At 35.7% G+C, this 25,228-nt stretch overlaps 2 protein-coding genes across 2 annotated transcripts in view; both read right to left on the reverse strand.

Annotated features, from left to right (window-relative positions):
- LOC117922021 (nuclear pore complex protein NUP96) overlaps positions 1 to 14,506 on the reverse strand; it is a 34,134-nt gene extending 19,628 nt beyond the window's left edge. The window contains exons 1-4 of the mRNA XM_034839993.1: positions 14,312 to 14,506; positions 13,188 to 13,394; positions 9,145 to 11,762; positions 8,521 to 8,644 (exon numbers count right to left, since the gene is read on the reverse strand). Of these exons, the coding sequence (XP_034695884.1) occupies positions 8,521 to 8,644; positions 9,145 to 11,762; positions 13,188 to 13,218 (2,773 nt within the window). The 5' untranslated portion in view covers positions 13,219 to 13,394; positions 14,312 to 14,506. The remainder of the gene's footprint in view (positions 1 to 8,520; positions 8,645 to 9,144; positions 11,763 to 13,187; positions 13,395 to 14,311) is intronic.
- Positions 14,507 to 20,032: 5,526 nt separating this feature from the next.
- LOC117921670 (deSI-like protein At4g17486) lies at positions 20,033 to 24,532 on the reverse strand. The gene is made up of 3 exons (XM_034839620.1): positions 24,162 to 24,532; positions 23,409 to 23,696; positions 20,033 to 20,696 (listed from the first exon to the last, which is right to left on the reverse strand). The coding sequence occupies exons 1-3, from the start codon at positions 24,292 to 24,294 to the stop codon at positions 20,428 to 20,430; spliced, it is 690 nt and encodes a 229-aa protein (XP_034695511.1). The 5' UTR covers positions 24,295 to 24,532; the 3' UTR covers positions 20,033 to 20,427.
- Between the last annotated feature and the right edge of the window lie 696 nt (positions 24,533 to 25,228).

A 25,228-nucleotide genomic window follows, 5' to 3' on the forward strand; every position in this document is an offset into this window, starting at 1 on the left:
GCTGCAGCTTTATTGGTCTCCAGCCTCCCAAAAACCTCTTTGTTCCAAACTTTCAGTTTCTTTTTAATTTCCTTCATCTTAACAGCCAATCTGTAGCTAGCGCTGCCCCTGACTTCAATCCCCTGCCACCATGTTGTCACCATGTCTTTAAACCCCTCAACCTTCAGCCACATATTTTCGAATCTAAACGGGGTTGGGCCTCTTCTAATTCCACCCCCCTCTAACATGATTGGGAAATGATCAGAAATTGGCCGAGACAACCTGATCTGAGTGACTCCACTAAACTGATCTACCCAGCTAGGGGAAACTAAAAATCTGTCTAGTCTCGCCCACGCCTGATTGTTAAGCCCCCCATTCCAGGTAAACTCTCCCCCCTGAAGAGGCAGGTCCACCAGCTCTAGATCATCCACAGTCTCTGCAAATCTCCTCATGGCTAAACTGATTCTTCTTTGGCTGCTCCTTTCTTGTTGAAACAGAATGACATTGAAATCCCCACCAAGGCACCAGGGATCATCCCAAAGACCTCTTATCGCCCCAAATTCCTCCCACATACCCTCCCTTTCCACTTTAGTAAAAGGACCATACACTCCCGTAAAGACCCAAGTAGCCCCATTTTCTATAGTCTTGAATCTACAAGACAATGTAAAATGACCCTCCTCCCAATCCAAAATATCCAAGACCCTCTTGTCCCAACATATCAAAATACCACCCGCAGCCCCCTCCGCATTTAGGGCTCTCCAATCTATAAATCTCCCCGTGCCCAGACTTCTCACAATACCTTCCGACATCTCCTGAATCTTGGTTTCCTGAATACACATTAGATCCAACCTCTGGCTCTTTATATAGTTCTTAATAATTTTCCTCTTAGAGCTGTCATTAGCTCCCCTCACATTCCAACTTATAATCTTCAGCTTCATTGGACAACTATCAACTGATTCCCTTTACCCTGTGAAGGACCTTTCTGCTTATTCCCCCCCTCATAATTGACAGAGCATTCCAGCCTCTTTAGTTCCCTTTCAAATTTGGACTTCTCCAAGAGTTCTTTGCTATGAATCTTTTCCCTCCTCTTTCTGATTTTAGTCAGGAAATTCAATATCTCCCTTTCCAGCCCTTCCGTAGAGAAGCCCAGAAATTGGCTAAATTTTGCTAAGCTATAGTCCTCCCATAGTTCCTCTTTCTCATTTTCGGTGTCTTGAGGTCCTGAGGCATCAGCATTCCCCTCCTTGCCCCTAACCTTGCCTCTGTTTTTGTTGGCCTCTCCCAACTTCCAGGATCCATTCTCATTCTCAACATTCCCCTCATAGACTGTTAACCAAGTTGACTTATCCCCCCATAATGCCTCCTCTATTCCCCCTTGGTGATCGAAAGACTCCCCCTCTGGAGCCCGATCAGAATTAGAAGAGAGAGAAAGAAATGTCCCCATAACCCGATTTCCTTTAGGATGGGAATTCAGGACATACCTCTTAGCTTCTTCTTCAAGCACGCGGTCAGTCATGGAGAGGCCTTCATCCCTCTGTTCCCTTCTAATCTCTACTGGCACCCAGCTCATCAAAGGATCCTCTGGAGTGGGTCCTTTTCTGGAGATAAAACGGCCCAAAAAACCAGCCTTCTCTTGGGAAACAATTGGGCCATCCCTTTCCAAACCTTCCTTTTCAACAAAAGGATGGCAACCCAGATCAACAACTCAATTAGATGGGCCTGCCTCTGACTCACCAGCCACCTTTGTTTTAACTTTAAACTTTCGGCCCAAAAGCCCGTCTAGCTTAGCCAGCCCACCATCCTTCTCCTGTTCTTTAAGACTCATACTTGGGCCATATGAGGGCGACCCAACCATTTTTCCATCTGAATAGGCCCAGTCCTTAGGCATCGGGCCATGGATCTGGTTCCCGGGCTCTAAACCCGGCCCATTCTCCTGCAGAAACCTCCCATCGTCTGGCAGGTGCAATCCCTGGGTTCCCGCTTCTATCAAATCCTTCCCCACGCGCTTCTCCACGCGTGAAGACATGTCACCCCTGACCTCGGTTCTCCTACTGATTTCCGCCGCAGGGAAAATCCTTCTCACCACCGGCCTAACCTCCCACCACAACGCCAAAGAGTATACCTCCTCCTCTACCTGAATTTCTAGCATACTCGGTCTAAAATCGCTTAGTTTGACCAGTATCCTAGCCCATTGAATCTCCCCCATCGACCTTGTCCGCTCGTCAATTTCAACAAATCCCCCACATTCATCCCCTATTTTCTTCAGTATCACCGGGCTCCATAACGAAATTGGCAAACCAAAAATTTTAACCCAGGCTTCCTGAACCATCTCCTCCTCTACCCAACAACCCGTCTTTGGATTCCAGAGATCCAACCCTAAGTGGACTCCTCCCATCACTCTGCTCCCCGATGAGACCACTCGGTGAGCCTCTCTTATATCTTCAAACTCCAACAAAACCCTACCTCGTTCCAACTTGGCCAGCCCTAGCTTACTTTTTAGGCCCCAAGAACTCGCCCACAAACTCCCTAGCCTCTCCAGATTTTCTTCTTCCTTTTTGTTGGACTTCCAGCTCGCGACGAGGCAGTGTTCCAGCTTCTGTAAGTTTCCAGCCATTTCCTCCCTCGAGACCTTCATCTTGATTGCATTTGTGCCTTTCCGATTTGTACTCTTGACTACTTCTGCGTATGATTTCGCCGGAGTAGTTTTCCCGCCGGCCCTTACTTCCTGCAAATCCATTCTTCTTCCAGCCAACTTTTCCATTTGACAAATCATCTCCGCCATAGCCGTCCATCCTCTTTTGTCCCTCCTACCTCTCGGTAAGAAGATGCAATACCTTTTTCGTTCCAGGTCCACAACCCCGGACCTTAAGAAGCCACCCGCTCTGTTGAAACCCTGAGCCAAAATGAACCGCTTACCTCTTTCTCTCCACTCCTTTTCCCATCTCCCTTCTTTTTCGTCACGTATACAAAGGATTAACCCCTCCTTGAGAAGCCCTAAACTTTCCAGCCCTAATCGAACCCATGTCGAGACCCCCCGCTTCTTCTCCACGATGAGGATCTGACATCTTCCCTTCCTTTCATCCAAGGCAAGCTCGAAAATCTTGGATTCCACCGTGAAGCTTTGCTTTAGACTAGCCTCGCCAGTCTCATCGTCGTCACTGTCGCACGCGCCTTCACTCTCCCTCACGCCCCCTCTCTCTCTCTCGCCCTCTCTCTCTCTCTCTCTCCCATCGCAGTCCTATTGATTACACTCACCATAAGATTCCCTTATTCATAAAATAACACATTAAATATTAAACATATAAAAATATATATATATATATATATATATATATATATCCTTCCTACAATCCTCTTAAATTTAATTAAATGCATCATTTTCACTCTAGAAGAGTTGTATCTCCTATATCAGTTTCAAACAAACACCAACCAAACACTCCCAAAATCAATTAAATAACCAGTCCTAATTTGACACGAAACCTAAATTCTTCCCCACAAATCCATTCCAAGAGGTAATCAGCCAAGATTCATCAGAGAATATTAAAAATTCAGAAGAGAAAGAATGAAATCCCTCATTTCAAGCTAAATTTTCACCAAAGATGTATTACATGAACAGGATCTCCCTCTACTTCTTTACACAAAAGGGAAAAAGAAAAAGAAAAAGAAAAAGAAAAAGAAAAAATGCTGAAAGAAAAAGATGATACAAAAGAGATGTGCAAAATTTTTCCTAATTATTATTTTTTTAAACAACAGAGCAGAAAGCATTAACATTACATTTCCCATCATATTACAACCCTTGCCCATAATTAACCCCAAAATTACATAGATCATACAAACACAGAGATACATACTAGTAATTATCCTCCTCCTTAATCCTAATCCTTTGTTTCTTCTTGATTTTTCAAATCTTTTTTCCATTTAAAAAAAATCATGGAAAAATGGATCTTTGATTCGTGAAAGACGCAGTGGTGAGACCAAACGAGGTTAATTCAGATCCCAATGGTTCCAAGTCCAAATTCGGGCATTGAGATCTGGATCTGTAATAGTTTGACAATTTCATTCGCCAATCGAGCCAGAGCAGTCGTCGGAGATCTTTCGTTGCCCAGTCGTCGACGACAGGCGACACCTGCTTCTTCTTCGAAAAAGACAATAACAGAAGCGAGCTCGGAGAAGAATCAAGACGGCGTGGTTTTGACACTCAAAAAAAAAATTGAACCGTCCAATTCGCAGGTCGGACCGCCAGTCCGATTCCGGTTCAATCACTTTCCGAGCCAATTAACCGAACCGGACCGGAACCATGACCGGCCGGCGTCGGACTAGCCAGTCCGGTCCGGTTTTTAAAACCATGTGATCTCTAAGATAATGCCAAGGGTCCACTTGACCTTGGCCTATAAATAAAATTTTGGAACTCTCATTTGGATTTTTGGTCAATTTTATGTTATTTTGTACTTGAGAGATTTTTTGTAATTCTTCTTCTAAGAAAAATATAATTTTCTTTTGTTTTCCTTCATTTTCTTGCTAGCCATACACGTCTTGCAAAATCAAATCTCCAAACATGAGTGGCTAGATTTTGTTTTTCTTGGAGGAAGAAGGATCTAGATTCAAGATCTATGGTGAATTAGGCAATTGAAGCTAAAGAGAAAACAAGGTAATTTGATTGAATAGATTGATTTATGAATTTGAGAAAATATTCTCTTTCAATTGCTTTGAATAAAATATATATATATATATAGTGTAATCTTAATCAATTTATCAAATGCTTAATGCTAAATTTGATGAGACCATATAGTTGCATTATAGGATTTATTAGTAGGTGATTGAAGACAAATTGAGCTTAATTGTGAATGATTAATCAATGCAATTAGGATTCCTAATTTCAGAATTAATGGGTCTAAATTTAGAGCTAAATTAAGTATTGATTTAGGTGAGATTTTTCTAGTGACCTATTTAACATCAAAATTGATTTCTAGTGAACTCCAAAACCAGGAACTTTTTCATTTCATAGATTTTATTTTAATGTTGTCCAATTTTATCTCCTCAATTATAATCATTTTTTCTCAATTTTCATTTATGATTTTTCACTATCTCACCATTTATTCATCACCACTTCATTCACAACATTTTCTCTCTTGATTACAAGAATACATTTACATTCCCAATGGACGATACTTTGTACCGCTATCCTATTATGGCTCTTTGTTTAAAATTCTTTTGATCGGAAAAAAGCTGCTTTGGAATAGTAGAATAATGTTATAAATTTTGTTTTGATACGACAAATTGACGATCATTTATTCCTTTTGATAGACAAAAATTGGTTAGAAAACATTAGAGATGACAAAACCAAAGCACATGACAAATATAAACAGACCACTACAAAGGAAAACAAGGAAAAGAAGAAAAAGTACATGAGTGAGAACAAAACTAACATAGAAAACAGAAACAGGAGCCAAAAAAAAACCAAAAAGCTCCTTAATCCATTCTATAAGTCAAGCTATTGGCCAACTCAATAAAAGAGTGCCTTCTAAACATAAAAATCTCTCATACATAAATATCTCTCGTTCAAGCATGCAGAGATCCCAGCACATTCTGTTTAAGCCTGTATTTCCTAGCTTCAATCCTCTTATTAGATTATATTCTGTTCCTTTCTTAGGCACCAAGCTAATAAAGGGAAACAATTCATAGCTGCAATGGATAGCAGTCAAAGGAAGGAGACCATGTATCCCCTCCTATCCATATGTTAAAGGTTTTAGGAACGTAAAAGATATCATCTTATGGATTTAAACCAAGTGGGAAAGGGGGTTGGGCATTATTAGGGTATTTGAGGAACACAACCTTCTTTGCCAACTGGCTGTTGAAGATTCCCTAGGGAGGGTTACGAGCTTGGACGCAGGTTTCTCAAAAGTATCTACAGTTCACATTCTAATGAATGGGATGTCAACATTCAGGCTAAGTGATCACATCAATGCTTGTGAGAAGTTTTAGCTCATACCTTCACTAATTTCTTTTGCTACATTCATTCTTCCACTGGAGAAGACAAAAAGATTCATATTCTGGACAATCTGTGGCGGCTGATCAGCATTTTTTTTATTTCAACTTCTCAACCTTTATTTACTTTATAGGTCCCCAAAGTCATCCATGTCTGCCTTTTTATACCATTTTGATTCCTTCCACTCCTAGAATTTCAACCTTTATATAGACTTTTTAGACCATGAAATAGATGATCTTTCCTTGTCATTATCCCGATAAAATGTTTATTTATAATAATTGTTTCCTGATATCACAGCATGGTTACTTTCACCTCTTGGACGTTTCTATACAGAGTCCCTTCTTTAGGTTCACTATGCTTTCCTCACAGCCAATTTCATTTGGAAACCAAAAGCTTCATCTGAAGTTGAGGTGTCAATAAAAGGGTCAATTCTAATTACTTGCTATAGCTAAGAAAGCCCACTAAAGCCATCAACCCTAAATCCTATATCATGGACTTGGCAATGAGGATACAGCTTGATGATCTCTTCTTTCATTGCCCAATCATGATGGATGCACAAACTCTTTGATCTGGCCAGGATAGCCTAGGCTCCTCCTAGTACTATTACAAAAATGTTGGTGATTGTATGCGAGCTTTGGAGCTAATGCTAAAAGTAAGGTGATTTAGTGAGTGGCTACACTTGCATCATTGTGGGAATTTGATTAGGAACATAGCATATTTAAGGAAGTGAGGCTATGGAGTCCTTATGGGGTGAGATCCACTTTCTTTCTTTCTTAGAACCCCACAGAGTATGATTTGGCCAGATAGAGATGTCTTTCATGCAAGTAGGAGGGTTGAGGAGATTCATATCAAGTGGGTACCTCAAACCTTGGGTAGTCTCAAGTTTAATTCTGAAGCTTGTTCTTTAGGTACCCTGAGATGGTTGTGTATTAGGAGAGTGTTTCAAGATCATAAGGCAAAATGATTAGAGCCTTTCCCAGGCTGCTTAGGAAAGGGCTGCCTATAAAAGCAAACTTCTAAGAATGTTGAAGGTTTGACTCGAGCTACTTTTGGGTTTCAACAATTTCTTGATGGAAGGTGACTCAATACAGTTATACTTTGGGTGTCACAAAGGGAGTGAGGATTTTGGAAATGGGACTCATGGCTGGAAAAATCTTTGACTAATTTACCTAGTAGGATGTCCCTTTACATGGATTTCTCATCAGGCCCATCATTTAGCAGATAGATTGGCAAAGCAAAGTGAATCATTTCCTGAGATTTTTGTAGGAAAATACATTCCTATTTTCTGCCTTTGAGTTGCTCAATTGTATTTTTACCTTTTCTTTCCTTCTATAGCTACTGATTCGATGGATTTTTTCTCCTGATGAAAAGAATTATTCTAGTTTTGGGAAATGAACACATTAAACATATCAAGAAATGTTTGACTTGGGATTGTTTTCAATTGTCAAAGTGCCCATATTATTGAAATAAAAAGAGCAATATTTTGATTTTTACTGAAAATAATCGATTTTCAGAAAGAAATAAATAAATAGTTTTCAAAACTATGATGCCAACACTGGATTTCTGTCATTTTTTTCAGTTTCCAAAAGAATAAAACAGTTCTCATTTTTGTTGTCAAGCACATCATAAGAGTTTAATATCCACAGTTTTATTGTATGTCAATATTAAAATCCTTCCTTGGGCATGTTTTTGCGGACTCTAATAATTCCTAAGAACCTACGAGTGCAAGAAAAAATGATATAAAAAAAAATCCAATAACCTAGAACTGAGCTTTAAAGCCCTTAATGAGCAAGTTCTGCCTATCCTAATTAGCACTGAAAACCCTTTTTTTAATGGGAAAACAGAAGCTATGAGTAAGAGTGCCTAGCAAAAACAGGATGTCCAACCCCAATACACCAGAGTAAACAGAGAGGACCAAAAAAAGGAAAAAGGAAAAAGGGAAAAACACAACTGCGCAAAAATCAGCACTGAGAGAAAGCACCCATAAAACCTAACTATTACCCAAGCCCTCAATGAATCCATCAGGGTGGTCAAAACCCCATGGGACCCTGGCACAGCCAAAAACCAATTTCAGGAAAAAGTTCTTCAGCATCCAGGTAAATTGAATTTTAAATCCTTTAGCAATCCAATATATTCCAAATTATAAGCTAGTTTCAAATCTAAAATCCTACTGAATTAAAACTCCCCCAAAAAAAGATTCAACTAGAATTTCCTTTTTCTTCTTAACCTAAGCGACTCGGCACCACAACACAGTGCATCTAAGCACAGCAGTATGATTGTACTTTCACCAACACACAAGGCTCCAAAAGATCGACTCCAATGTGAATACTTATACTCCAAATCACTCTTACTTTTGTGCGAATATGGTTCAAAATAATAGTCATTCTTTTATAAAAGTTCCATTATATATTCTTCTGGCAGAAGTTAGTTTATTAATCATAAGGGGCTCCCTGGAATGATTAGCATCACTGGGCTATCAACAACTGGAACAAAAATGAGATAATAGCAGAGATTATGCAAAGAAATATCATTAACTAGAACATATGAGATTTTACCTGACAAGAACAATGAATGAGCAACTGAAGTCATGAAAAGAGAGTGAGCCTTTTGCCAATTTGCACATGCAATATAGTGTTCAAGGGCCCTTGAAAGATCACCACAGTAATTGAAGTATACTGCCTGCAATTGCATAGAATAAAATAATTCAACCAGAGAAAATGATGTGCTCAACAAGAGACATGGAGCTTCATTTTAGAATCTATGACTTTGCACCCATGATAATTACCATATTATAACTTTTTAGCAAGGCAATTTTGAGGAAGTTCAAATTCCATGGTAATCTCTGTGACCGATCATAAGATGTTACTATCTCATAATTGCAATATCCATTTCTTTCCATCTATGGAAATGATTAAAATATAAGTTTCTTAGCAGGGAAATTATTCAGAACGCTCAACTCAACAGTAGTCTCTGTAACCCTAGTTTAATAGCTTACAGTCCCTCGGCCTGGATAAGAGCCTAAGACTATAGGAGAGCCACAGCCAACATTTATAAACCACTGGATTTGTGACACCCCAGTAACACAAAGAATGGCAATGCTAGACCCAGATAAAAGACAAAATAGAAGGCTCTAAACATGAAAGTTCTGTCTTGTACAAGAGCAAGAAACAATGACATACCATTGCCTCGTGCAACCATGCCAATGGAATGCCTAAGTCCTCCATAAATTGGCGTTGTAATTCTTGTGAATGCCAAGATTCACAATATTGGAACAAAATTTCCCGAATGAGAGTAGCTTGAAGGTATGGAAAATCATCACGAAAGGGCATATGAAGAACCACATAGATGGCCCAGTGACATTGCCCTAGACACAGAAGCTGGGAAACAAGTCCCATGTCAAGAACATGAAGATCATTAGAACTGAAGGCACCAACTGCTTCCAACACTGCACGCTGATGCCAGATCATATGGTAGTCCAGTGGATCATGTGTTGATGAGAAGGCACTGAACATTGTCTTCCCAAGTCCAAATTCGCTACCTTCACTGGCATGTAGAAGCATAAGATAATAGGCTAGGTCATAACGTTCCCCCACACTCCAAGATACAGCCTCTTCTACAGGTCCTTCATCAATGTAGACTGGAACAGGATGTGGAGCTCCTCCATCGGCAAGAAGCTGCTGGTAATTGCGAAAAACAAAGGGCAATGAAGTGTCTGGTGGTAGTTGATACCACATCAATAAACCTAGGAACCTTTTCCAGTCAATGTTTTTGCCATGCAATGCACCATGTATATTACCAGCAAGCAACTCAAAGAGCCTTATCCTGTCCTTCTCAATGAAATTGAAGTCCAGCCCATTGGTTCTCCAAAGATCAAGCTGCTGAGCAACATCAGCACGATTTATTGTGGAACCACCAGCCTGACTCAGCAAACAAGCTAGCCTCACATCTCCTCTAGAAGCGGCCAGTTCCACAGCTGCATCCAGCTGTCGCCCTGTCAGCAGTAATAATATCTGTTCCAAATCACTGGACTCATTTAAGGAGCTTACTTCATCCTGTACCCGATGGCAAACACTCTCTTGCAACCAATAGCTGAACTCAGCTCTCCGAATAAGAGGGAGTGCTTCCAGGTCAACATCCGAAGAACCATCACTCCTGTCATGCATCATGTCTTCCTCATTATCAGCTCCTGCAGATTTTGATTGTCCACTGATTTCCCTAGCCGAAAAAAGAACTTTTATCAATTCCCATACCATTACTTGGTGCATCAACACCACACGAGCGGAGGAAGACACCTCAGGGACCTCCAGCTGCCTCTCAATAATTCCTATATAGCTCCGGCAAATCTCTGAAAGCATTAAATGATTAGAGACTGGGTTTTGAAGCCTTAATTTGAAGGACCCAATTTCAACTTCTTTTGTTTCATGCTTAATATCCTTGTGTAGCTTTAATGGAGAAATGAAACACGAATCAACAAGTTCCTTTCTTACTTTGTTATTTTCATCTCTAACCACTTTATCAATTGCAACCTTTTCTAAATTGATTACAGAAGATAAAACCCTCTGAGAATCATTGCCACCAACTGCTGCACCAGCATGAACAAGGATGCCATTAGGGCCCCACCCTACACGAAAGGACCTGCCCATGAACAATGCTGCATCAACTATGTTGCGGGAATGGCTTTCTGTTATTGGTGTCTCATGCTTGAGGTCCAGCTTAAATCCTTCTACTTTTGTAGTCTTCAAAGGCATTCCCTTATTTTGTTGGGCCATAAGAATGGTTCCAGAAGAGCTGGAGTCAACACTACCAGGATTGTACTCAAGCAAAGCTAGTGGAGTTTTCCGTGCCACAGATGAACCAGATTTATGGCTCATCCTCCGAGCAGAATAATGTAAAGGAGGTCGTATATATTCCTTATTGAAAGATTGTTCCCGCTGTTTAAATTCCCCACTGAAATCATGATCCTCCTCTTCATCAACAGGAAACATCACCATTCTCATTTCTTTCATCTTGATAGGATCAAGCCCAAGATGAGCAGGAAGAGAATGAGAAAGTACAGCTCCATTGGGTTCCACTAGTGTGGCTTCATCAATATCAGAAACCTCACGAGCATTTGTTTCCAGTGGATGTTGAACTACAGTCACATCATCCATCGCAATATCCTCTTCATCATCTTCACTCAATCCAAATCTGCTGAAATGGTGTACCAAGAATTTCCATTCACCATTTGATGGGTTAAATGAAATGAAATCTGCTCCCTGTCTCTTTGTACAAAGCCTCAATTTCTCCACAATATCATTTAGTCGTCCCTCTTCAAAACTTGATGATCTTATCTGTAGCACCAAAGTTACTTCAGCAGCCTTGTTAAGGCCCTGACCAACCTCAGGCTTTGCACCTTCATCTCCATATACAACCACTTCATGCCTCCCAAACCTGATTATTTGATCTAAGTCCAACCATCTAACATCAGTGTCTCCAAGAAACTTGACATGTCCATAACCAAATCTTCCAACTGTAAAATCTTGAACTCGGCTGCAAAAGCCAGAATCCATCAGTTCCCTTTTAGCCAACTCCTTCAAGCAAGGTTCCATATAATAACCCGAAGATCGCAAAGTAGGTAGGGAAGCTTCAACTTCACCGTGAACCTCACACGAAGAAGAAACATTCTTCTGAGAAATTTTTCTTCTCTTGTATTGATGCAGTGCAATTTGTGAGCCAGAGGTTCCGGCATCACAGCCCATTCCCATAGTGGTACCAAATAAAATGCTATTTCTTGTACTATGAAGTTCATTTAAAGTCCCTGATACAAAAGTAACAGGTACAAGATGAATTTCATCAAGAACACAAATAAGTGGAGAGATTAATAAGCCACCCAACCAGCACACAGAAAGTTCTTTAGATACAGCCCAAAAACATTAATAAAATAAAAGCCCATAAGTTTTAAAATAAAATGCTATTTCTTGTACTATGAAGTTCATTTAAAGTCCCTGATAGAAAAGTAAAAGGTACAAGATGAATTTCATCAAGACCACAAATAAGTGGAGAGATTAATAAGCCACCCTACCAGCACACAGAAAGTTCTTTAGATACAGCCCAAAAACATTAATAAAATGAAAACCCATAATCATTTAAAATTTAAGGCAAACCATGCTGCTCAACCTAAGCCCAAGGTCAGGTCAGGTCAGGTCAATTAGAGGCCCATTCAATTTGTTTCTTGCAATTAAGCAGTCAAGTCAAACTCTATTTTGAAGCTCACAAGTTTTTTAGTAAAGTGACACCAGTATACTACTACCATGCTCTGCTCCAGTAGAGTCCAAAACTGTGATGAGCATCCCACATCTTCCATATCCATTTCCTCTTATTGTATCAGAATATATGACAATCTTAAGCCTCACCCTCGATTTCGTTTCCAAGAAATCATTCAAAAACAAGCAAAGGCAAAAAAAAATCTGATTTGTATTTTCTATCACTTCTGTTTGTAAAAAAGTGAAAACTCAACTCAGCAAGCCAAATAGTTATATTAAGTCTATTTGAGCTTGGGTTTTTCATCTACCTGTGTACTTTGGTGCATTTTTGTTGGGCATTGTTAATATATTCATTTTGTTTGCGTATGAAAAAAAACTTGGTTTTCCTTTCTTTTCCAGTTTTTTAACCCTTCTGATTTCTCCCTTGGCTCCTGAATAATTCAAAAAAAAAATTGGGACTGAAATTTTTATTTCTTCTCATTTTCTCCATTTGGTCAGCAAACAGACAAGGCTAATCAGCTTTTAATGGGTCAGCAATTTATAACGGTGAGCAATAGGGTCAGACTGTGGTGCAAAAAGCACATACTAGACTTTATATTTTCAATCCAATCCTTCCCCATCAAATAGAAAGAGTACAACGCAAATAATAAATATCCAATGTGATCAAACACTCTTGCCTTCCAATATCTCAGTCTGGAAATTAACAAACCCTAAACATCAGTTTGGTTGCTGAGAAAACAAAGCAGAACAAACACAAGCATCAAAAGAAAAACATAAAACATTGCTTTTGATTTCTAACAAATGAAAAAGCAACCCAAGGAAGCCAAATAGTTGAACTTGGGCAAGCTGAGATGAGTTTTTAGCTTATCCAAGATTGAAAATGTTAATTACTTCTCTTTTCCTGCCATTTCTCAACAAGCAAACAGCAAAACAGGCACTAAAAGGAAAGTGGAGACAGTAAAGAGAAATAGAAGAATTACCAGAAAGTGGAAAGGGAGAAGCAGATGCCATGATTGAAGAAGAGAAAGAGTGAGAGGTCTAGGGTTTGTGTTGGAGAGCTTGTCACTGGGGTTTCCAGCCTGCCGGTCAAATGACTGAGCTTCAACAATTCTCTTCCTCAAAATGAGGCTGGCCTAGCCTGACTAATTTAAATCCAGTTGCCCAATTGCTGCAGACTGCCAACTCCACTGTGGGGGCACCAAATTGGTGACGTGAATAATAAAATTAAAAAAAAAATAAAGAAAAAAATAAAAACAAAAACTCATGATAGTATTTTTCTCAATGTGCATAGAATCAAACCGGTCATTGAATCAGAAAATATGCTAGGTCAGACCAATAGACCAAAACCGTGCATGACATCATAAATATATCATTTGTATATGATTAAAATTAAAAAGGGTTATTTGATTAAAGGGCCATTGAAAAACAAATTCAGAAGAATGACCTCCCTATTTTGAAAACATAAAATCAAACTTCAATAAATATTTAATTTCTATCTCCTGTCAAGCAATTTTTTGGATAGAAAGTTCAAGAATAAAATTGTCATTTGCAATTTTCAAGACATGAAAGTTATTTTTCCAAATATGGGTATCATCTCATCCCTTTTAATCAAATATTTCAATTAAAATTCATTATAAAAAATAAAATGTGAATCTATGTAAATAATTAAAAACCTGGCGGTGTTCATAATAATAATAATTAACGTATAACCCAACAGACCTTCACCAAAATGAACCCATTTACACAAAATTCAGCCCTAAATCTCTCTTCAGACTACTGCACGTTTTAGAGAAAATTAGAAAAATTAAAACAAAACAACACACGGGCAAACTGCAAATTGCAAAAATATACACAAGCAAACTGGAAACATAAACACAAACTGAATATGTGACTGAACATGATTGGGATCAATGAACACTGAATGCAGCCGAAGGCCCGATAACAACGAAGATAAATGAAATCACAAACAACTTTCTATTCATCTCAGACAGAGAAACAATGCCCAACTTCATTTCACAATGTCACGGTGTTCATTAGTATCATAACTAACAAGAAAGGGATCAACAATTCAAATATTCAACGCAATAATGGGTTTAGGGCTTACCAGAGATGAGGGAATAGTCGACGACGGCACCAGAAAATGGCAAGGTTCATTTCAGCAGTTCAACGGCATTGGGCAGCAAACGGAGATGTCCACAAGGGTCTGTTCCGGCGGTGCTCAGCAGTGAGAAGGGAGTGTGATGTCTGAGGGAGGAGCATGGCCAGTGGCAGAGCACGACGTGAAATGAATTTGGGGCTTTAGGGCGGGCTACAAAACGGCGTCGTTTTGACGTCCATCATATGCCCAGGTCTGGTACGCGTGAATCAAGGGGATGGACTGTTAATAGAGTTATTAGTACTTTATAAACTTCTTTTTAAATAATAAAAATTATAAAAAAATAATAATTTATCGGAAATTGAGACAAAATTTTTACTCTTTTTTAAAGTGTTCGTGTTGGAAAAACATTACCGCCGTATTTTTTTTTCACGCACGTTTTACATCATAACGAGACTTGTTTTTTATTTTTTATTATAAAAATTGATTTCAAAATATTTGAGTTGTAACTTATTTTTATTTATTTATTAAATGCAATTTTATCTAAATAAAAAAAATGTTCAATTTGTTTTTATTTACAAGGAATGATTTTTGCTAGCTTTGTTAAAAAGAAGATTTTTAAATTTTTAATTTCAAGAAATATTTTGATTTTATTTAAATAAGTAATTGTGTACCAAATTAAAGAAAGATATTTACAATTTAAAAAAAAAAAAAAAAAGGATTTAAACCTAATTTTATTAAAAGGAAAATTGAATTTTTATGAAAAAATAGATTATTTATTACCGGTTTATCTAGAAACTTATTTCCAATAAAAACTTTTATTAAGAAAATTATTTTTACAAACTAATTTTTATTAAAAAAAAATTATACTTAAAAAAAAAAGTTTTACAAAATTTTGTTGAAAAAAGTAATTTTGCAATTTATAAAAAAGGAATTTACAATTTTTATGTAAAAGAAGTCATTTTGCAAGTTTCTATTCAAAATACCCTTAAAAAAATGACAGCTTTTTATTTATGGAAAGGATATCTTTAGTCAATTTATTAAAAGCTATAATTTTCTAAACTTTTGTTAAGGAAAAAAAAAAAAAAAAAAAGCTAGACTTTTATTAAAAAAAATCTGGACTTTTTATTTCAAAAAGAATTTTCGGGTTTTTTTTGTTAAAATAATTTGTTAGAAGTTAGTTCCTATATATTTATTTATTTATTTATGTAGTTACTATATCTCTCATTTCTTTTAGTTACTATATTAGAATTTTTTTTTTTTAAAGCAAAGATACACTAGTCTTTATTTTTCTTTTATTAGACCTATTTAAATTCCAATGGTGTTGTACTTGTTTTCACAAGAATTCATTATAAGAACTTTAGATTTTCTTTTCTTTCTTTTTGTCCTTGAATCATTTTTGGATTTAAACGTGATATCAGAGAAATTTTGATTTTTAATGGAACTTTTGGTTTATGATCTCATTGAATAGAGTTTAATATCATGCTTTTGCGGAACTAACTATCATACACCACATTTACTAATTCATGTTGTTTGATAATGGAATTCTTTTTTATCCTGATATTTGATTTCGTATTCATTTTCTTTAATTCGTATTTACTTTCTTTTATTTAGTAGTTATTTGTTGTCTATTTATTATGGTTATTTAACGAGATGATTCTCCTTCAATTTATTAGTGTGAGACTAGATATAAAAAATTATTCAAATTAGAGTTAATGTGATAAAAAAAAATTTCTAAAGGGCAAAAAAATGTGACATTATATTATTGGCACTCTATGCGAAACTATGAATGAAAAGAATGAAAAATATATAGAACAATTAGATGTTTGGAAAGTAAGCAGTTAGAAAATTATCACTTAGATCAACAACTCCGTTGATAATTTGATAGGCATACAATTGACGAAATATGAAACTACAAGGAAATCTAGAAAATTTAGAAAGATTGTATACACAATCTAATTTTGCATTTCACCTATTTGTTTATTGGATATGAATCCAAGTTTTATTTGTTTATGTCTATTGGATATGAATCAAATTTGTCTCTCCTTCTTCTATGGTTTAAATTTTGCATCTTCTACTACTTCTTATATGTTTTTTGGTTTTCCATTTATTATCTCAGTTGCATTAATTGGTTATCTAAGCATACAAGTTTATATATTTTATATTGTACATAACTTGAGTGCATTAAGAATTACATAAAGGATATAAGTCATGAATTCATTGTAAGTAGATAAATTGTCCACAATTAATTCATAAACTTGAGCAATTCATTAGAGATTATAGTGTACTACCTCATAATTGGAATGATAACTTCTTTTGATTGTCAAGATAGGTTTCCTATGGCAAGTACACTAGTGTGTATAGTTACACATTAAACATGACATAAGGTAAATCATGACGTAAGGCTATCGATTGTCATGATTTATCAAACTACTATATTACATGAACTTTCAATTTTAAGAGGATATTGAGTTTATATCAAAGTCAACAAAAGGCTTTGACTATGGTGAGACCCAAAAATGGTTACATATCCTCATAGATTAGGTCAATATTGATGAAGACTGGTGGCAACATATATTCTCGATAAAAGCACTATGATATCTCATGGAATTCAAATAGTGTGTCCCTTTGTGTGATCCAAAAGACAAATGATCTAGAAAACTATGGTCCTAACATTTTCCTTTAGTGGAAATGAGTTAGAATATGTCAAGTAATCACATAATAAGTGAAATCTATAACTCAAGGATTGCAAAGGTAATCTTGATAAGTGATAACACTATCTTATTATATTATGGACACCAATTTATAGGTATTATGCATGCAATAGATAATACATCATGAGCTTGAGTTTCATATTTTTGTTATTTACGTAAGATACTGACGTACAATTGATTCTCTATAGTGGGATGTTGAATCAACTTCATAATTAAATTCTAAGAGAGTCAAGACTCTTATGGGTTCTAATGATCCCCGTCTTGAGCTCATTTACCATGATGACATGACCTATGAAGATTGGATTAGCTCTAGCTTCACTTTGTGCACAAGGATATTTTGATAATTATGGAAAGTTGCACAAAAGATGGTGAACATTACTTTTTTTATTGGGCTAATTGATTAATTAGATTATTCGGAGTGATTAATTAATTAATTAGGACCCAATTTGGGCTAAATTAAGTTACCTAAGCCCATATAAGCTCAAATCACTTAAGCTCGATAAGGAAGCCCTATAAATACCCTATTGGGGATTAGAGTTTCCTAAATCACTTTTTAGAGTCATTTGAAAAACCTTAGCTAAAGTTTCCTTTCTTCCAAAGCCCATCATTTGGGCTACCAAGATCGTAGTTATAGTCATCAAATGAAAGATCTTGGGTGTATGAAACTTCCAGAGTTTTTAGACATTTCCTTAGCGCACGGATTTGATATGATAACATCCAAATCTAGGTAAAATTTTTATAGTCTTTTAATCTAGATCCTTGAATGTTAGAAATGTTATTTTTGCTTCTGTTGCATAAGATCTAAAAGCCTAGGTAGATTGTATATTCTTATATAATACAAGACATAAGAACAAAGAGATCCTAGTTTCCTATCAGATTATACCATATAAACCTTCTTAAGATTTAAGGTTATACAATCTAATCTTTTATTCTTCTATTCATCGAATAGAAATCTCAACCATCATTCCCTTGAGGAAAAGAGGTCCACACTTCTCTTTTTCCTAGATGTAAAGAAAAATTCATCGAGTGTAAAACTAGTTGGGTCTTCGAGAAAGCTTATGCACTTTGATAACAAGGGTTTAGAAACATTCAAATATGATTTTTAACACCCTAGAAAATTTTTAATGGGAATTAATTCCATTAAGCATAGGATTTTTAAAGCATGTTCCCCTTCCATTGATCCAATAATCCCAACAACTAAAGCATTTGAAACAATGCCTCATTGATGACAAGCTAGACATTAAAACAATACCTTGTATTATTCCTCTTCCACTAGGGTTTTTTAGTCCACACAAGCTCTTACTACAATTAGACCTCCATCCATCAACTACATTGATGCTATGGAGATGTGTGAGTACTTGAAATCATATTTATATATGGGCATAAAATTGTTCCTAAAATCAAGGGGTTTACCTAGAAGAATATTCCTTGTTGTTGTACTCCTTTTCTAGCCACAAGTCTCTCTCCCTCTTCAACTTCAATTAGGTTGCATCTTTATTTTTGGTATTTATCCTCTTGGCCTAACATGGCTTTATTAGCTTTCCGTAAGAGTGGTTATCATCCCTTTTTTTTTGAATTAATTTCTTATTTATTTCAACCGTTACAACCCATTAATATCTCCTTAAATTCCTTCAACTAATTTCCAATTGGATCCTTATTTCATTGAAATTACCACCTACCCATTCTATGATGTGGTACACCTTCCTTTTACCTTGCCCAAAGTTGCTTTTTCTTTGAATGCCATGTGGGTGTTGTTCAAGTCACACCTTACAATATGTTTACTTTGAATTAGTAGAGTAGAGATGTATCCAAATGTAAAACTTACAAAAATTCTTACATTTGAATTTAGGAAATTGTCATTCAATTGTTTGTAATGTCAATTTTGCCAATAAAATTGCATCATTTTCAATACTCTACTCATTTCCTAGTATTTTAGTTGGGATCATTAGGCCATTTCCTAGTATTTTAGGTGTGATCTTTTGATAAAAATAATTAAGTTATTAGGAAAAAAATAATATAAAGTTTAATAATATATTTAAAAGATTTAAAATAATTTGTAATATTTAATATATGATATAAATTTTCATATATTAATATAAAATATTCAACGATACAATATAAAATTTATTTATTATGTATTATATTGAATAATATTATTTTAAATAAAGAAAAAAAATAAATCATCAATTAATTATTAATATTCTATTAATACTTAATATTTATCTTGAGTGCAAGTTGGTAATTTCCAAATTATTTAAGAATAATTAAAATATTATTAAAGATGATATATCCATTATTGAAAAATTACTTTTGAAAAATTACTTTTTATATGGTTATTAAAATGGATGAAATTTTCTTGACAATTTGCTTTTCTTTTTGCCTTATCAAATACCATTAATTTTTTTATAGAAAAAAATACAACAGAGGTGATGATAAGGAGCATAGAATCAAATCTTTAATGGGCCTAATCAAAATTTTGTTTTGCATGAGATGAGTTTGAAGCTTAAAATATTGCCCCTAGATATGATTAACTTCTTTAATATATGCATCTATTAAATAGTCTTATTATAAGGATTTATTGTTGCCAATTTTGTATGGACAAAGAAGAGAGATGTCAAGTGAGAATATTGTCACGGACTTAGATTCTTCCTAAGCTTATGTGCGGCACTTAAAAGGGTCATTTGGACCATGTAGTGACAATATGGTGAGAAATCAGCAAGAGGGACAGCAGCAGTTCAAGAGCTGCCACTGCAAAGTAGTCCATGCTATAAGTAATTCGATTTTTCCTGCTGGTTGAATGCCTTCGATTACCTGATACTGATTATGGTGAGTACAATCAACTTCCTGAGATTTGGGTCCAATGCTGGTTCCGAGGTTTGGGTCCCCATAAAGAGTTTAAAGGGTTCGATTCCTTGGTTATCACCAAAAAAAAAAAAAAAAGACCTATTTTTTCTCCATGCAAGGACAATTTCCATAAGACTTTCATGCTAACCAAACAACACTCTCTTTAGTCTGTTAACCTCTTCATTGAACAGCAGCCATAATTTCAATTTACATACTCCAAATGGTGGCTACAAGAAATGCAAAATGAAAGGCTGACATGGCTTTTTAGTTGGCTGCAAGGAAATAAGCGCCACAATGAGGTTAAGACTAGAGACTAGGACAAAATTTGGATGGGAAAATGTCTATAACTTCCCCCAAAAAGAAAAAGGAATAAATAAAAACACAATCCCATATAAATGTACAGATATTTGCTGCAAACCAGCACACAGCTTCTTAGGAAGGTGTTAGCATTATAAGATCACAAGAAAAGAATGGAACAGAAAAAAAAAAATTCAAAGATGATTTTACTTCTTTTTGGTCTGCAATTATGAGAACTTAAACACCTATGCTTCAGAAACTGACCGACATTTAGGCTGACGAAGGTGAATTGATAATCAAAGGTGAAGGTGGAGGATGAGTGCGTCTGGTTCTGCTTCTGCCCCTACCACTCCGAACAGCAGTGCCAGAAGGAGACAATGACGAAGAAGAAGAAGAATTGGAAGAAGATGTGAATCTATTTGAGGGGCTTCTCAATTTCTTCTTCTCTACTTCATCAGCCTTTTCTTCTCTTCCATTAGGCCTGATGCTGATTCTAGTCGAATTTATGCTCATAGGTAGAACACAATTGCAGAAAAAACCTATAATGCATCAACACATAGGCATGTTACTTCATATATGTCATCAATAAAGTATTGTCTATAGACTGTGTTTGGATACAGCATTAAAATAATTTTTTTTTAAAATGTACAAAAATATGTTTCCCCCTGCATTTTCTTAGAATGCATATATCAGTGTATACTGGGAATAATTTCAGAAAAAAGTTCCAGCAATGAATGAGAATGAGAACTGAAGTTCATGCTACAAGACATGGAAGAAAAATATTTTGCAGAATAAACTTTTTCACGATATTCTAATAGCGATAAACCATTCAGGATTTACTGAATCATGTGAGAAAAAAAAAAGAAAAAACTTTGAGCTCAAAATGTTGATTGAAGTAGATAGGAAAGGCTCAGGTGGATGGGCAAAAAAGAACCAAAATTTAAAAAGAAAAAAAAAAGGGGGGAGAAAAAGAAAGAATGCAACTTGAGTTGATTAGTTGTTTCTTACAATAGGATCGGCTTTATGTCAAGAATCACACTTGCAACCAATTGGCAAAAACATGAACTAATTACTCAGCCAATTCCAAGACCCTACTAAGACTTTTTTTTTTTGACAATCATGGATGTCCGAGCCAGCTTATGTGCACCTCGACTAATCCCATGGGGCCCTGAAGTTAACGACCGGGTAAACCTCCAGTGGCTCTAAGGGGACTTGAATTGGTGACCATTGGGGAACAAACCCAAGGTCGGACTAACTGAGCTACTCCTCAGGGTTTAAGACCCTACTAAGACTATGAGACACACTCTTCACAAATTTTATCATCATCAACCCAGCAACATTTACAACAAAAAATGTGTTCTTATCTGTTCATTTATCAACAAAATCTCATTAATAAAAACTAATAAAAGATATATTACAGATTTGTAAGGTGCATTTCATAATGTGACCTCAAAAATTACAACCTCAACACAAGGTGCACCATGCAGATGAATTAATGCACTCTGCAACATGGTCTCATTATATTAGACATTGAAAAACAATGTGCATCTGCGATTTGTATATGGAAGCATTTCACAGCATAATGTCATAGAGATAAAATTGATCATGCATCTGTGTCAATTTATTTCACTAAATGGAAAAAAAAAAAGTGTTCATGCATAAGGTATCAGTTCATCCCTTTTGGAAAGTGCATCATAGTTCAAGAAGTTTCTCTATTTTTGTTGTTTTAGATTTTCATAATGAAGAAATTTTTATTAATTCTGGATCAAAAATTATAAAAAATGTTGCTTTCGGTTTTGATATTTTGAGGACATGCTTATATTTTTTAAATAAGAACAATATTTAGCGCCTCTAAATATGGCTCATATTGTACTTAGAAAGTTTCAATGATCATTTCTAAATACATATTATTAGACATTTTCTATATCAAAAAATAAAGTTCTCATATCTTGTAAAAACAGAAGGTAAATTCTAAAAGGTTACATCTTAATTAATTTTGCTATTTAAAAAGTTGGTAAAAAGGAGAGAGAAATACCCTTCTTTTCTCCTATATTTGGTTCTTGGAAAATTTGAGGAAAATAAGAGTGAAAGAAATAAAGAGAGAATAGGGAAGGAAAAAAAAGTAAACAAAAATGAAAAATAAATAAAAACTAGATAAATTATTTTTGTATACTTCTTCAAATTCATTTCACTTATTTTTCATTTATTATATAAAGATTAAATAATTTGAAAATACAAATGACTGGTTCGAGATTGCTTTTTAAAATAGTTCTCAATTATTTTTAGGAACAAAATTCTATATGTGAATTCAAATATGAAAAATAGTTTTTTCCGACTTATGTCTCATGAGGGTACTATATAATTATATACAATACAAAAGTTTTTAAAAAATTTCTTCATTATTTTCAGTTGTTGTCAAAACTATACGGTAAAAAACATGTTTTTAAATCAATTTCTCAAAAAAAAAAAAAAAAAATCATTTTCCATCAAAAATTTGTCAACTGTATTTCTGAGTTAGAAAATTGTATTTTTTGTTCTAGAAAACATAAAATTGTTATCAAGAACAATTTCCAAACACAGTCACAAGTAAACCAAACATTTGAAAAACATTTTTCTTAACATTTTTTTTTTCTTTTCTTGATACTATTGAGAACCAAACAATAAACCCAATTAAGACATGAAAGGTGCAAGGAATAAGGGAAGGAAAGGAAAGAAAATAAACACAAGTTTAAGTTTAATATTTTTTTATTACAAAGAATGAAGACTTTGAAACATATAGGCTTATATAAAATTTTCTATTTTACATATAGATATTTTTCATGGCAAACCAAACAAAAAATTTTGATCTCTACCTATTTTTTTCCTTTGCCCCATACTTCCACAATCCTGGATCAATTCACATGATGCCTTACAAAATAGAACCTGATTCAATGTTTAAAAATGAATTTAGTAGTAAAATCTTAACTGTCACATCAAGGTTTAGATACCCAGAGGCTGAGATTTTGGAAGGTAGCTCCAGGAAGTACCCTAAAATAACCGGATTCTAAATCAAAGGGCTTGCCCCTCTTCTTCATCTCAATTATTGAAAAGTTCCAAAATCGATTTCAATTCCAACAATTCAATAATTTAACAAACGACTCTTAAAATAATGGGGATTTGGTAGCATGGAATGACACAAGAAATAAAAAATAGATAAAAGTCAAAAAAGAAAAGCAAGAAATTGATGATGTTGATGGTGAAGGCATTCTTACCAATTCTAGCAAGACGATTTACCCAACTGGGAATTGGATTGCCAGTCAATCTGATGCATGCATCGTTGCAGAAATGGTTGCAATTTTTAGTGATGAGGTTGTATGCGTTTCCTTTGTACTCTTCGGCGAAGTCTCCCATTATTCCTCTCACTTCCTCCGGACCCACATCCGTCCATCCGATCAAAATCGCCTTCCTGAAGCTGAATCCCTCGCACTGTTTCGGCTCTCCTTCGAATATCCCAGTCGTTGGATACTCGTGGGCCCCGAACGCGTACTCAACGCCGTGAACTGCGTGACATCCAATCACAACCACGCCTCAGTTCAAACGCAAACAAAATTCAAATCAAAACAAAACTTCTAGCTCGTTTGGTTACCAAGAAAATGCAGATCTAAAGTTTTTTCAACCAATGCAACCAACCTCCTCTGCTATGTTGACTCATAAAAAGTAAGATTCTAAAGATTTCTATTTCAACAACCAAACTTTGAATATAGTGGTTAGAACCAAGCAAACCGTAAGTCCGCAAAAATTCAAATAACATCCTAACACGCCGTTTGGTTCCTAAGAAAATGCCGGAAAGTAAAAATAATTCAAAATGAACCCAACAAAAATTTTAAAAATAAAAATCTAATACAAGAATTCAGCTCATTTGGCTTCCAAACTCTGAAAATAAAATGTCCGTTTTTCTTCAAGAATAAACAACATTTTTGAAAGCAAATTGCAGATCTGCGATAATGCTCAAGTAGAGTAGTGACCTTGAACGCCGGAATGGTAGACCCCGAGGCCTAGCCAGTAGGCGTAGCCATTGATGGGGGTGAGGTCGTACACATTGAGGTACACCGGTACGGATCCTCTGCATTTCTTGGTGGAGCTCTTTCTGCACAACATTTTAATTAAAGAAGAAGAAGGAGAAGGAGAAGAAGAAGCAATTCACACTTCACAGAGCCAACTCCATTACAATGGCCTCGTCGAATATATATATATATATCTATATATAAATACTTCTCTTTTCCATTTTCTTTTGGGTTTCGGAAATTTGGAGCTGTGGCTCTGTTTTCATGGGTTCCACCGGCGGCAGGGCTGCCGCAGCGGCTTTGCTTTTGGGGCAGCTGCCGGCTTTATAAAATGTGGGGTCCTGAGAAAATGGGGTTGGTGTTGGGCAGAATTACAGAAATACCTGGAATCAGTTACAAGAGTGAGCTGTTTTAAAAGTTTGAAAATCAGGAGGAAAGTAACGTACACTCATAATGGTGGATAGTGGTGTATGATATTATATTATTACGGGCTGTGGATTGTGATTAGGAGTTGTGAAGCGAGTGTTATGATGTGAAGCCTGGTGGAGCCTTGCCAGATAAGTCTCGTTTATGGTTCACTTTTGGCCCCTAACCCCTTTTTAATTACATTATTTCATCACACTCTTTCAATACAAGTTTTGCATATTGGATTGGATGCCCATCATTCCTTTTAGGAAAATGCTAGGGTTTTCATATTTATATAATCCGATAAAATGTACAAATACTAGGATTAATGTATACCATCATTGATTTTAGGAAAATGGTAAAATATCAATTCAATATATCTATGAAGCATACAATTTCGTTTATTAAAAGTATATGATGAAATTTAAATCAATGAATGAGTGTATGAATAATGGGATCGGGATCTCGGTTATCGAAAGAACGAGATAGAATTGGATATGATAAAAATAGGAGAATCAAGATACAAAAAAATGAAATCCATCTGAGTGTAAAATAATAGGAACTAATCGTGCATTATGAATCATTATGATTAATGTTGCTTTTTTGATAACCTTTGTGTTAAG

This window comes from Vitis riparia, chromosome 9 (assembly GCF_004353265.1).
Source record: "Vitis riparia cultivar Riparia Gloire de Montpellier isolate 1030 chromosome 9, EGFV_Vit.rip_1.0, whole genome shotgun sequence".
NCBI classification, from domain to species: Eukaryota; Viridiplantae; Streptophyta; class Magnoliopsida; order Vitales; family Vitaceae; genus Vitis; species Vitis riparia.

What these genes read in the sequence shown, in the direction of transcription:
- LOC117921670 (XM_034839620.1), bottom strand. Translation starts at nt 24,294, where the DNA reads ATGTTGTGCAGAAAGAGCTCCACCAAGAAATGCAGAGGATCCGTACCG. An exon ending in CTACCATTCCGGCGTTCAAG is followed by an intron (nt 23,697 to 24,161) that starts GTCACTACTCTA and finishes GATGTCACGCAG; the next exon opens with TTCACGGCGTTGAGTACGCG. An exon ending in AAATCGTCTTGCTAGAATTG is followed by an intron (nt 20,697 to 23,408) that starts GTAAGAATGCCT and finishes GATGCATTATAG; the next exon opens with GTTTTTTCTGCAATTGTGTT.